The 13,552-nt window shown below is 41.2% G+C and overlaps 1 protein-coding gene across 4 annotated transcripts; it reads right to left on the minus strand.

Annotated features, from left to right (window-relative positions):
- Positions 1-726: 726 nt before the first annotated feature.
- LOC121711074 lies at positions 727-9,483 on the minus strand. Of its 4 annotated transcripts, XM_042094369.1 has the most exons (8): positions 9,376-9,483; positions 7,317-7,385; positions 5,864-6,324; positions 5,016-5,443; positions 2,417-2,494; positions 1,988-2,062; positions 1,640-1,707; positions 727-1,034 (listed from the first exon to the last, which is right to left on the minus strand). In XM_042094369.1, exons 3-5 carry the CDS (start codon positions 6,277-6,279, stop codon positions 2,421-2,423), a joined length of 918 nt encoding a protein of 305 aa, XP_041950303.1. In that variant the 5' UTR covers positions 6,280-6,324; positions 7,317-7,385; positions 9,376-9,483; the 3' UTR covers positions 727-1,034; positions 1,640-1,707; positions 1,988-2,062; positions 2,417-2,420. The 4 variants fall into 4 exon arrangements, with proteins under 4 accessions (XP_041950303.1, XP_041950306.1, XP_041950305.1 ...); XM_042094372.1 differs by lacking the exon at positions 1,988-2,062; XM_042094371.1 differs by lacking the exons at positions 7,317-7,385; positions 9,376-9,483 and adding an exon at positions 7,033-7,104.
- Between the last annotated feature and the right edge of the window lie 4,069 nt (positions 9,484-13,552).

Genomic DNA, 13,552 nt, shown 5'->3' on the forward strand with positions numbered 1-13,552 from the left:
CTGTGCAGGGGTAAAAGACAGAAAGATCAAGAAATAATAATACAGAAATAGCATGAGGAGTAAAAAGTGCAGTGTTTCCACAGTAGGATGCCATTTTTGATACATACACACAAGTTCTTCAATCATTCTCAGACCATTAGAACATGGCTATTTCAGCTGCTGGAATCAGGCAAGCGATTCAGGAGCATCATGTCTAACACAGAAAGACTCAGGAGGAGTTTTTATCCACAAGCTGTTCCTTCCTGTTCCTGGCCCCTGAATGAAATATGACATGCACCTCCCTCATGAACTGCACAATGCACCTTGCACTTTAAGCCCTGGATCTACTTTTAGTGAGCACAAGTACTTAGTACAAGGTTTTATTATTAGGGGTAGGAGGGGGCGGGGGTATATCTTTTATCTTCAGCTTCTTATTTATTCATATTTTAAACGTAACTTTTTTTTCCCATAACTTATTATTATATTATTGTGATAGCACAGTTGGAGTGGAGTCAGGAGTTTATTTCACTGCTTGTTGTAAGTCTAGGACTATGCATGTGACAAATAAAGAAACTTGAACTTAGATTCAGAATAGAAATCCATATAAAATCTGTTGGAACTAATCATCCACCTCCTCCTCCATCCATCAACCTTTGTTCTCCAAAAGAAATGCCACAGAACAATTAGCACAATTTACTTGTTTTTATTACAATAACAAACATATTTTATATTTTTAACATCACACTCGCTAATGTTCTAAATGTCATAAATAGATACAATTCAATGTAAAATGTTTTTCAACACAACATGCATGGAACACCAGAAACAACAACAACAACAAAAAAAACACCCAGGTGCGTTTCCCAAAACCATAGTTGCTAACTTAGTTAGCAACTTTATTGGTTGCAATGCAATTTCCCATTGCCAACCAACTAAGTTGCTAACAGGTTAGCAACTATAGTTTTGGGAAACGTACCCCAGAATGTGGCCACTATGAACAGAGTGACCAATCAAGTCGCCTGGGGAACGGCCATGAGCCATTGGCCGACCTGCACCTGAAGAGAGGGGGAAAGAGAGGAGAATGAGAACAGGGATGCGCGGACATGGAGCTGAGGAAGGAACACAAGTTGAGTGTGAGTGTGTGTTGCATGTCTAGGTAGCTCTCTGAACAGCACCTGAAAGTATTAGTAGGAGCAGTGTATTGTTGAGTAGCAGTGTATTGTTGTGTAGCAGTGTATTATTAGTAGGAACAGTGTATTGTTGTTGTGGATGTGGTTGCTGATGCCAGCTGAGCTAAACTGCGTCTGAAGACACTAGCCACGTTTACATGGACAGTTTTTTTTGGTCATTCCGATTGAATAGTCAAAAAAATAGTCAGTTGAAATAGTAAAAATTGTCATTTTCAACATTTGATATGTTGTCTATGTCCTTTTGCCGCTAAATATGGGTTTACAAGACTTGTATATTATCACATTCTGTTTTTATTTGCATTTTACACAACATCGCAACGTTTTCTGATTTGGGGTTGTAACCAGCAGAATCCTTCAGCTAGGTAGAGTTGAACTAATTAGTGACGTCAAATGTGTTAAGTGCACGAGTAGAACAAACCTGTGAAATGGTAAGCAAGTATTGTGTGTGTGTGTGTGTTGTTGATGGCAACCTGCCACTGAAGAGTGTGCCTCCCACCGATCTCTCTTGAGGTGTGGATCCATGCTCCGGACATCAGTTCTGTGGAAAACAGGCTTTAATTAAATGTTCTTTACTTGAACTTAAGTTCAGTTAAACTTGAAGGCAAAACTTTTTGATTTGCTAAAGATTTTAATGTGCAAACAGAACTTTTCAACATGCAATTTTTGCCTGCAAGCAAAACTTTTTGACTCAAAATGAAAGAGGGCAGATTCACTAATATATTAGTGAAGTCTACCTTGATTTTTGTTCTCAAAGCTGTATTTTTGCTTGGATATTTATGTTTTGCTTGCATTAAAAAGACACAAAATTTGCTCCATACCTGCCAGCTGACAATTTGACAATCTTCTTATTCATAGCTTTTAACAATCTTCTTTGACAATCTTCTTATTCATAGCTTTGTAAACACCCACTCTGTGCTGAAGTTTTGTCACTGGATGGAACTGTCGTTTTAAATTAAGCAAAATTTATTTTTTTTGTTTTTTGTTTTTTGCCCATTCTTTCATTACTGAGTTGAAAACGAAATGCAGCACAATTTTGATTATCTCAACAAATAATTATAACTATAGGCGGATATTATTATCAGTTAAATAAAAAAATGTCAATTTAATTACACTTTAACAATATGACCCAATTGATATGCAGTAGGCCTTTACATATTGTATAAATATAGCCTTGAACAACAGAACAATTTTAAGATATTTTAACAATATTAAACAGGCATCACAAGAGCTGATGGTATATAGCCTACCAAGTTACAGGGTTGGAGACATGCCATCGGGTGCTGCAGGCTGAGGGCACTTGGGGCAGGAGCCACAACCAGGCCCATCTTAGAAAGGGAGAGGATGGATATTAGAACAAGCTGATTCATATCAGTACTGTACATGAAATAAAATAGGCCTACTAATATTAAACCAGACACATAGGTCCTGGCCTTCCATGTTTCAGTGAAATATATTTCTCCCTCCAGTTCTTTTGTGCCAGTGCTGACTTGCAATAAGGGCTGGATAAACTCCAAGAACACAACACCAGTTGTGTGTGTGTGTGTGTGTGTTTCTGCGATATACCGTAAAACTCCAAATAATAGCCCGGGCTTTTATTTTCCCAAATCGCCAAACTGCACCGGCTAGTACTAGAGACAGGCGTCTATATGAGACAGGCCTTTAATTCCCTTTACACAAAATGTTTCCTCTGCAAAGATGGAAAATATTATCGAATTAATTATTTCAAACACACTGAATGTCTACCTATATGGATACAAGGATACAAGGAAGTTTATTGTCACATGCATATAGTTACTGGAAGTAAGAAATGCAGTGAAATTATGTCTGGTGTCAGCCTATTTGTGCAAAGTGGGGGGGGGGGGGGTAAAAAGTGCAGTAGAAGAGGGGTTTAGTAGATTAAGTGGCAAGGGCTGCATAAGAAAGGTGAGGGAGGATTGGAATTGGGGGGTGGGGGGTGGGGGGGGGCACCAACAAGGAGCACCCAAGAGCAACAGGGGCAAGGAAAAACTCCCTTACCAAGGAAGAAACCTTGGGCAGATCCACGGCTCAAGGGGCTAACCCAACTGCCAGGGGTCTTGGTGTGTGTGTTGGGGGGATGACAGGGGAGATGTGATAGTGTGCTGTGTATGTGGGGAGAGGGCAGTGTGCAATATGTGTGTTGGAGAAGCTTCCTCATGAGACAATGTGCTGTGTATTGGGGGGGGGGGGGGGGGGGGCAACAGTGTGCTGTAAGTATGTTGGGGATGTGTGTTGGAGAAGCTTCCTGATGAAATAATGTGCTGTGTATGTAGGGGAGGGGGGGGGCAGTGTACTGCAAGTATGGTGAAGGGACTTTACTATTGCAAGCAGAGTACTGTATGTATGATGTATGTGAGTGATGAAGATGTGTGTGTGGGCGGGAGGGGAGTGTAGCAGTGACTGTGTGTGTGTGTGTGTAGTGTGCGTGTGGGTAGGTGGGGGCAGTGTGCTGTAAGTATGTAGAGGATGTGTGTTGGAGAAGATCCTGAAGACAATGTGCTGTGTATGTAGGGAGGGGGGGGGGGCAGTGTGCAGCAAGTAGAGGAGGCTTACTGTAGCAAGCAGTGTGCTGTATGTATGTGAGGTGATGACAGTGATGATGTTAATGTGTGTGTTTTTTGTGTGTGTGTTGGGGATGGGGGTGGGGCTATCTGATGACAATTACGGATCATCATTCATTTAGTGTTGAGATGTTGTTCATTGAGTGAGATACAGTAAGATCCAAATAGCGGGGATAGCCAGAACAGATGAAACACGTTTTAATTAAACGTAATTTACAAAGAGATCATATCACACTGAAAGCTCATATTTTGTCACTAGCAAATAGCCTATATCGGTCCTTTGTCAAATACAGTTGCATTATCAGCCCTGACCAAAACCGTTCAGGAATTATTTATGCAAAAGTGGAACGTGCGTAATATGTTTCATTCTCCCTCCTTTTCGGCACGAATGAAACAGCATGAGAGAGCATGAACCATATTGTTTCTCCCGTTTTGTATTTGGCAAATTTGTAAGTCTACATTTCAAATCATAGCCTACTTCCAGGCGCGCGGGAACATATTTTTGACCAGGGGTGCTGAATAACAAAATAATCATGGAAGTCCGACGATTTCTCCCCCAGCATATGATTCGAATTTAGACAGCTAAATACGCCATTTCAGTGCCGTGTATGAGTAGGTCTAAGAGTGAGAAGTTTTATAATGCCCTGGGCAGCCACATTCCACTGCAACTATGCGCAGCACTTGCCACTCCGACTCAATGAAAACTGTGCGCGCACACACCAGTCCTATAGAAGCGCACTTAACTTTACATCATTAACCTATTTCAGTATATAGCCAGAGAATGTCCGTAGACGGGCTCTGATATATCCTTTCTGTAACGGTTTCGTGTCATTGCGAATCTTTAAACAGACGATCTGACGGGTTTTAGAAGATTAAATACAACCAGAAACTAAAAAACAGACCAGGCCTCTACTGAAGACCGGCCTTTAACCCAAACCTGTAGCCACACCAGGCGTTTAAAAGAGACAGGCGTCTCTTAGCGACTCGGCGATTATTTGAAGTTTTACGGTATATAGTTATATAGATAGATAGATATATACTTTATTCATCCAGATAGAACTGTAGACATCCAGTAGTTTATACAGAAGAAAAACACTATAAGAATGAAAAGTACAATTGTGGGATGATGGTCTAAGCACTTGATTTCAAATTCCAGGCAGGAAGCTGACACTGTGAAGCAGTATGCCCAAGTGGAAGTAATGCTAAATTAGATGATATGGTAAATGGTCATTTGGCATGGACAGGGTCAAGAGTGACGTGAGCGTACCTGAGCTCTGCTCTGCACCTACGACCAATTTCCTTTTTAGAAGCCTCTGGGAGAGCCTGTTCAGGGCTCCAGGAAGGTGCTCAAACTCATCCTGAACTCCAATGAAGGTTCTCAGCCATTCCACCGAGGGCAGAGGGATCATCGGCGGCGGAGGCAGTACCGGATGATGCCCACTGGAGCAGAGGCTGGAGGTGGATGTGGATGCAGAGGTGGATGTGGATGTGGAGGTGGAGGCGGATGTGGAGGTGGAGGCGAAGATGGAGGTGGAGGTGGAGGTGGAGGAGAAGCTGCAGGCTGTCAAATAGTGGAGGCACCGGCTCATCCACGCCTGGTGATGCTGCTCTGAGAGATACCTGAGCAGATCCTTGACGGAACGCCCAACCGTTTTCTCCCGGAGCAGCTTCACCACCTTCTTGTCGCAAGCCAGCCTGGAGAAACACACACACGCAGATGCACATACGCACGCACAAACACACACACACACATACCCAAACACACACACACAAACATGTAAGTTCATTATCCCATTATTATTATACTAAATGGTATGAAATACGCAGAAAGCCTGATGGAATTTACCAATTTGCCCTGAACACACACACACACAAACAAACACACACTCAGAGTTTGGAACTGTAGACACTGTGCGCCACAGGGAAGGATTTATCGGATGTACAGATATATATATAAATATATCACACACACACACACCTTCACAATTATAAAAAGCTCCATGACTGGCTTTCAGAAAGTGGGAAATACCTACTTGTAAGTGAGGATGGCTGTCAGAAAGTGGGAAATATCTACTTGTAAGTAAGGATGGCTGTCAGAAAGTGGGAAATACCTACTTGTATGTGAGGATGGCCGGGAACTGCAGCTGCAGGCATCTGTCCAGCTGCCCCAACACCTCCTTGGACCAGGCCGCCACCTTTGTGTGGCAGTTGTTGCATTCTAAGTATTCTGTTGCCACATAATAATACCCGTCTATGTCCAGCACCCGCCGCACTGTCTTGTAGAACCCAGCCCCGGCCAGCTTGCGGCCCAGCCGGGAGCATTCGGGCCGCGGGCAGAGTAGAGCACAGTGCCAGAAGTGGTAGGGGAACCACAGGAACAGTGGACGGGCAAAGTAGAGGGCTGGGGAGGACGGGGGTTGGCGTGGGGCAGCCGGGGGCGCTGGTGGGTACCACCACAACTTGACTGGCGTCACCAGCGCAGTGTGGCCACGACGGCTCTGGAGAAAGGCCTCGCTGACCCACTCCTGCATGTCTGCAGGGAGAGTTGTCCTCCAGCCTCTTGGGAAGATGAAAACCTGCCACATTTCAATTATGCTCATGGTTATGTGTAGTTAGCAGAAGCTTTTATCCACAGCACATTAAAACAATAACCATAAACATTACGTTACATTAGCATTCAAATGAACAGTTCAAGGCCTGCTGCATCATGGGTAATAATCTGAAAGCAATGGTAGGTTATAGCAGGCCAGTGTTTCTGCCTGCTGCATCATGGGTATTAATCTGAAAGCAATGGTAGGTTATAGCAGGCCAGTGTTTCTGCCTGCTGCATCATAGGTATTAACCTGAAAGCAATGGTAGGTTATAGCAGGCCAGTGTTTCTTGTCCACTCTTTTAAGCCCCAGTAGTGCAAGTGCAAGTAGTAAAGCTGAATGAATGAGTGATAAAGTGATGGTTAACTGATACAAAGGGAAACTGACAGGAGAGGCAGCATCAGTAGCAGCAGCAGCAGCAGTAGCAGCAGCAGCATCGGGGGATGGAGGGTCTGAAGAGGAGGGAGGGGAAGGGTCAGAGTCAGGGAGCAAGTCAGCAGGAGGGGGCTGGGGGTCAGCAGGAGGCGGCTGGGGGTCACTGGCCGCAAGAGCTGAAAGAGGTGTAGGAAGCACAGACTTTTATCTCATACTGTTGTGAGATCAGAACACAGGTGAGATGATGAGGGGTGTGATTTCATACACAGACACACAGACACATTTCCCTCACGGGATCAAAAGAGTATACATACTTACATAACTATCAGTGGTTACACAGAGATTCACATAAACAGTCAGTGGTAATGTTAATGGGAAAATGAAACAAACACAGACTCTGCCTAAGAGCACAAATATAACAGACAGGACACCATTTGGTTAATCTCACTCATATAAATTCAGGGTTTAAAAATGAAAATGAAAATGAAGCTGAACGCTGTTTGGGTCTTGGGTTGTGCTGCTGAGTGGATTCTCTCTCTCACACACACTCTCTCTTCCCTCCCTGTGTGTGTGTGTGTGTGTGTGTGTGTGTTGGTGGCTACCTGGCAGTGAAGAGGGTATCTCCCCCTGTCCCTCCAGCTCCTGTTGAGCAGTCTGTTGATCCATTTTGCCTAGATAGATAGATAGATAGATAGATAGATAGATACTTTATTCATCCCCAGGGAAATTTTGACAAGGCAACACACAAGGTAACACACAGGCTGACATCCCCTCTCTAAACCACATTTAGTTTTTCTGGCTTTCTTTGAATGTTTACAAAGTTATGCAACATAGTAGCCTTAACACACACAGATAGGCAATTATGCTATTGAATCCTATTATTTTACTATGACAGGTGCCCTTACAGTGTTGTTTTAATAGATGCTATTGCTATTATAACTCACTTTCGATACAAACAGCTCTTATTAATATCATGCTACCATAACCATTGTGCATCGTACCTTAGATCCTCTGGCCTATATGCCATATCATATTCATTATTCATATGTATGTGCTGGCGGTAGAACACACTTGTCTGAGTTATACCTTTACAGCATAAACCTCTAGATACAGACAATAGGTTTAGGGGGTTGTCTCACTCCCCAAAATGGAGAATGAGACATGAGAATGAGTAGATTAGGGACTTTTAATTTGCTGGATTAAGCCTTTTATACTGAAAACAAAAATAAAAAACAACACATTTGTTTTTCATGAGTAAAATGCCTAAGATTTCTTCATGCACACAAAACGTTTATTTCTCTCAAATTTGGATTAAAAAAACATTCCTGCAGTCAGCATGCCAATTGCATTCTCCTCCAAACTACAATCAGTGGCATAATAAAACTAAACAATTTGGGCTTTTATTGAAATTTGTCTGAGGCGCATCTACGTAACATTCATGCTTTTTAGGGCATCGTTTGATATGCCACATCTGTCAGGTGCTGTATTATCTTGGCAAAAGTGAAGTTTTGAACAAATCTGCGTCCGTCTTTGGATAGGCCCTAGTTCATAGACCTACCCCTCCCCCACCCCCTTTCGTCACCCTCTGGTAGACATGTACATTTTGCATTAGCCTATTTTAATCTTCGCTATTTCTTTTCAAGTTTCTGCAACTTGCACGTGAGATTAATGAGTTGTGTAACAACAATTACTTATGTGACGTTTGCACGCACACCCAAACACATAGACGCAGAAGCAAAAACGTTTCTACTGATCATTATCCTGTTGCGTTGGTCTCAATGCGATTTTACCGCTATGGATAAAGTTCCGATCGCACTTAGGCCTACAGGGGTAGGCCCTATTGTAAAAAGAATTAATCCGAAATGATATCGGAATGAAAAGAATAAGGAGAACAGGTATGGCCAACAACATCTAAGGTTATGTAGGCTACATTAATGTTATTTGTCTAAGACCAATTTTACATCTCTGAATGCAGAAAATGGAGCAAAAAGTAGGCTAATGTTTTACGTTTGCCCTGTATATTTCTTCATGGGTCTCAACACGCTAGCCAATGCAAAAGTTCTGTCCAGGTTATTTTCTGCGCTCTGTCACCCCGCTAGTCACATCCCCCGTCTTTGGATAGTTCATAGACCTACCCCTCCCCCACCCCCTTTCGCCACCACTGGTAGACACACATTTTGCATTAGCCTATTCTACTTCGCTATTTCTTGTCAAGTTTCTTCAACTTGCACATGAGATTAATGAGTTGTGTAACAACAATTACTTATATGACGTTTGCACGCACATCCCCAAACACAGAGACGCAGAAGCAAAAACGTTTCTTAGCCTGTACCTGATCATTATCCTGTTGCGTTGGTCTCAATGCGATTTTACCGCTATGGATAAAGTTCCGATCGCACTTACAGGGGTAGGCCTAGGTCCTATTATAAAAATAATTAATCCGAAATGATATCGGAATGAAAAGAAGGAGAACAGGTATGGCCAACGACATCTATAGGTTATGTATGCTACATTAATGTTATTTGTCTAAGACCAAGTTAGAATTTACAGTCAGTGCAAATTATTGCGCAGCGACTTAGTAAAAGATGGACGTATTTTAATGACAGTGTTAGGCTATGTCTCTACCAGTACCAACTCAGAACAATAATGAAAAATACTCACAATTGGCTGGTTTCGCAACTTTTTTATGGCCAATTCCGACAGTGCACTTTTGCCTTTGACTACTCCGGGACGCCGAAGACGCTGTTTGGACTGCGATGCGCTGATTGGACATTTGAGCACGAACTGTCTGCCACCACCAATAGGAAAGGAGTTGTTCCTCCGCGCTTCTGTGGTAAACAATCTGGTGCATCAACGGGAGAGGACTATATTATATTTAGAGAGAGGCGTAGTTCACCGGAGCAACACAGATGTTAAATCCTTAGGTTTTTTTTTTTTTCTAAAGTGGCAATACAAGGGACCAACGTTTCGACGTGCACCCGCGTCTTCGTCCCGAGTATTGTATCTTTTAAGGATTTAATATATGTGTTGCTCCGGTGAACTACGTCTCCCTGTCCTGCAACACTCTGTCTGCCACCAATATTCGCCTATGTTAAGAAGCCAGTGCGAGGTATCACTGATTATCACATAAGCAGGTTGTGATTTGTTTGGACCTCTTTGGACCTTATGTCATATTTAAAACTTTGTTAAATTAAATAGATATAGGACTTTTCCACTCTTGTCACTCACGCTAATAGATTATGGAACAGTGTTATTCCACAGCACTTAGGCTGGTTGACTTCAGATAGGCTAATGAAAATGTTGGGGGAAAATATACTTTTTATATGCAAATAGTTTCGGTAACTATCTCTGAGTTTTGCATAAAATCGAACCACAAGCCGATTAAGTAGGCTATAATTCCTGCAGCTGTATAGCCTGTTTGTAAAATTTAGTGTGGATTACAAAATAAGATTGTTAGATACTGTTCTTCAAACTGCTCTCGGTCTTAAACAGTCATTTGAGGCGAAACGTGGAATTGCCTGCATCTAGATTTTCTTAACATGTAAAACACATTAATTATTAAATGTTTTAAATGTGCAACTTTGTTGCTTTTTATTTTGCTTTGTCTTCATTCGCGATTTTTTACCTATATTTCACTTGGTAAAAGACTTTGCTTGTTCCCAACTCAATAGGCCTATTACTGTAATATTGTAAATGTGAATGATGAATAGGCTACCGGCAGCTTTTTTCTCTCCACTTCAAGCACTGAAGCCGTCCAAACAAAAGATAATTGAATTGAATTAAATTAAACTTCATTAAGACTTCTCATAATCGTCATTTGTACACCTCCTTCTAGCCTTCTGTAGCCTTTAATTATTTCACATAAAGTAAATGTAGGCTATCCACACTAGATTTACTGCCCTGACACTCTGGAGCATATTTCTGCGTATAAAACACATTGGCCCACGTGATGCACGTTAAGTTGCGTAGCCTATAGGCCATTGAACAGGCCACAATACACGTCTATAATGTTAGCCTACAATAGGCTGCCGATTTGTAGACATTCTTTACCTCACAATCATTTGTTCACTTTGCACTTAATTAGCCTTCTGACAGACTTAAGGTTTGTATGTTTATGGTTTTTGTTAGGACCCCAACAAAGTCAAAGTTTATGTTTATAGGCTATTTGGCAGATACTTTTGTCCAATTTCAGGGACTTAAAACACTACATAAACATAATAGTTTCAAATAAAATCGAAAGCTATAGGCCTAGGCTAATAGTAATAATAACCATTTTAATAATAATATAAAAGATCAACAAAGAAAATAATGAGTTTTTGTATATCAAATGAAAATGTTCTTATAATTATATACAAAAATCATGTTTTCTTTCACAATGATCGATCATTCACCCTAAACTTGAAGTTAGAAAATAATTATACTTCTATTATACTAATAATTAGGCTACTTCTTTATGAGAGAAAACACATAGACCTGTCAGTGAAGATTTAAGCTTGATATTTTCATTATGAATGATATGCTGTTGTTGGAATTGCAAATTGCTACATTATTTAAAACCAGAATTGTGACATAAGACATTTAGACCTCTTTACAGCATTTAATCTAAGTCACAGAGCAAGTAAAATCAGATCAAATATCAAATAAAACCAGGTATTATATGGTGTATCAATATCAAGGAATGTAGGCCTATCAGCTGGTATCAAGACATCAAATAGGCTATTATAGTCTTCATTTTTACAGTGAATAAAATATTAGATATGTTGTTGATGAATCAGTGTGCTTAGGCCTATTGCAAACTGGAAAACGTGCTGTTAAAACAGCATGCCATGGATGCACACATTCTGCCAGGTCATGGAGGAACAGCAACATCGAATCGAACATTCCTCTGCTTTGAAGTGTATCCTCCAGTGTGTTCCCAAATGCTTCATTAAATTTGATGTGTTCCCCCTTAACACACAATAGTTTTAAACATGTCACAATATGCTGGGGTGTTTTTGATTCACAGTTACGCGTCAGAATATTGGTGGCAGACAGAGAGTTCACCTAGCAACACAGATGTTTAATCCTTAGATAAAATATCTGACGAAGACGTGGGTGCACGTCGAAACGGTCCCTTGTATGTTGGGGGAATAAAATCTAAGTAACATCTGTGTTGCTCCGGTGAACTACGGCTCTCTTAGTCCAGTCAATTTATGAAAAAAGGTATAGGACAAATTTCAACAGAAGCAAACTCAACTGATTTTGTATCCTCAATAGGCCTATGTCCTACGGAAAAAAGCCCCGAAGAATCCCATTAGGGGAAAGATTCGAAAAAGACCCAAACTTCACAAGACATTTTCACCTATCCGTTTATATGTTGTGGTATTTATGCACATTAGCGCATGCACCGTTTGCTCACCAAAAATGTCAAACATCTTGTTGCATCATTTTTTGTTTGTCTTTTGCACTACATTTCTCAGAGTGCTACATTATTTAAAACTTTGTGACATTTAGACCTCTTTACAACATTTAACCTAAGACACAGATCAAGTGAAATCAGATCAAATCAAATCAAATCAGGTTTGCCAAGTGAAATATAGGCTAAAATCGCGAATGAAGACAAAGCAAAATAAAAAGCAACAAAGTTGCAAATTTAAAACATTTAATAATTCATGTGTTTTACATGTTAACCTATTAGGCTATTAGGCGTGAGTGACAAGAGTGGAAAATTGCGCTATTTAATTGAACACAGTTTTAAATATGACATAACGGGTCCAAACAAATCAGAACCTGCTTATGTGATAATCCGTGATACCTTCTAGGCCTATAGGCCACTGGCTTCTTAACATAGGCGAATATTGGTGGCAGGCAGAGTGTTGCAGGACAGGGAGACGTAGTTCACCGGAGCAACACATATGTTAAATCCTTAAAAGATACAATATAGACGTTTTTAAAAAAAAAAAAAAAAAACTAAGGATTTAACATCTGTGTTGCTCCGGTGAACTACGCCTCTCTCTAAATATAATTAGTCCTCTCCCGTTGATGCAGCAGATTGTTTACCACAGAAGCGCGGAGGAACAACTCCTTTCTTATTGGTGGTGGCAGACAGTTCGTGCTCAAATGTCCAATCAGCGCATCGCAGTCCAAACAGCGTCTTCGCTAGGGGGGCGTCCCGGAGTAGTCAAAGGCAAAAGTGCACTGTCGGAATTGGCCATAAAAAAGTTGCGAAACCAGCCAATTGTGTATTGGTATAGCTACTGTCTTTAAAGTAGGCCTACTTCCCTCTTTTAAGTCGCTGCGCAATAATTTGCACTGACTGTAAATTCTAACTCTTAGGTCTTAGGCAAATAACATTAATGTAGCATACATAACCTTATAGATGTCGTTGGCCATACCTATTCTTCTTTTCATTCCGATATCATTTCGGATTCATTATTTTTATAATAGGGCCTACCCCCTGTAAGAGCGATCGGAACTTTATCCATAACGGTAAAATCGCATTGAGACCAACGCAACAGGATAATGATCAGGTACAGGCTAAGAAACGTTTTAGCTTCTGCGTCTCTGTGTTTGGGGGTGTGCGTGCAAACGTCACATAAGTAGCCTAATTGTTGTTACACAACTCATTAAACTCATGTGCAAGTTGCAGAACCTTGAAAAGAAATAGCGAAGATTAGAATAAGCTAATGCAAAATGTACATGTCTACTAGTGAGGGTGGCGAAAGGGGGTGGGGTAGGGGTAGGTCTATGAACTAAAGACGGACGCAGATTTTAGCCTAGAAATCTAGACGCGCCCTTAGCGGCAGCAAATTACATATATATAATATAGAATTACATTTGCTGCCAGGGCTAGTCTAGA

This window comes from Alosa sapidissima, chromosome 6 (assembly GCF_018492685.1).
Source record: "Alosa sapidissima isolate fAloSap1 chromosome 6, fAloSap1.pri, whole genome shotgun sequence".
Classification (NCBI taxonomy): Eukaryota; Metazoa; Chordata; class Actinopteri; order Clupeiformes; family Clupeidae; genus Alosa; species Alosa sapidissima.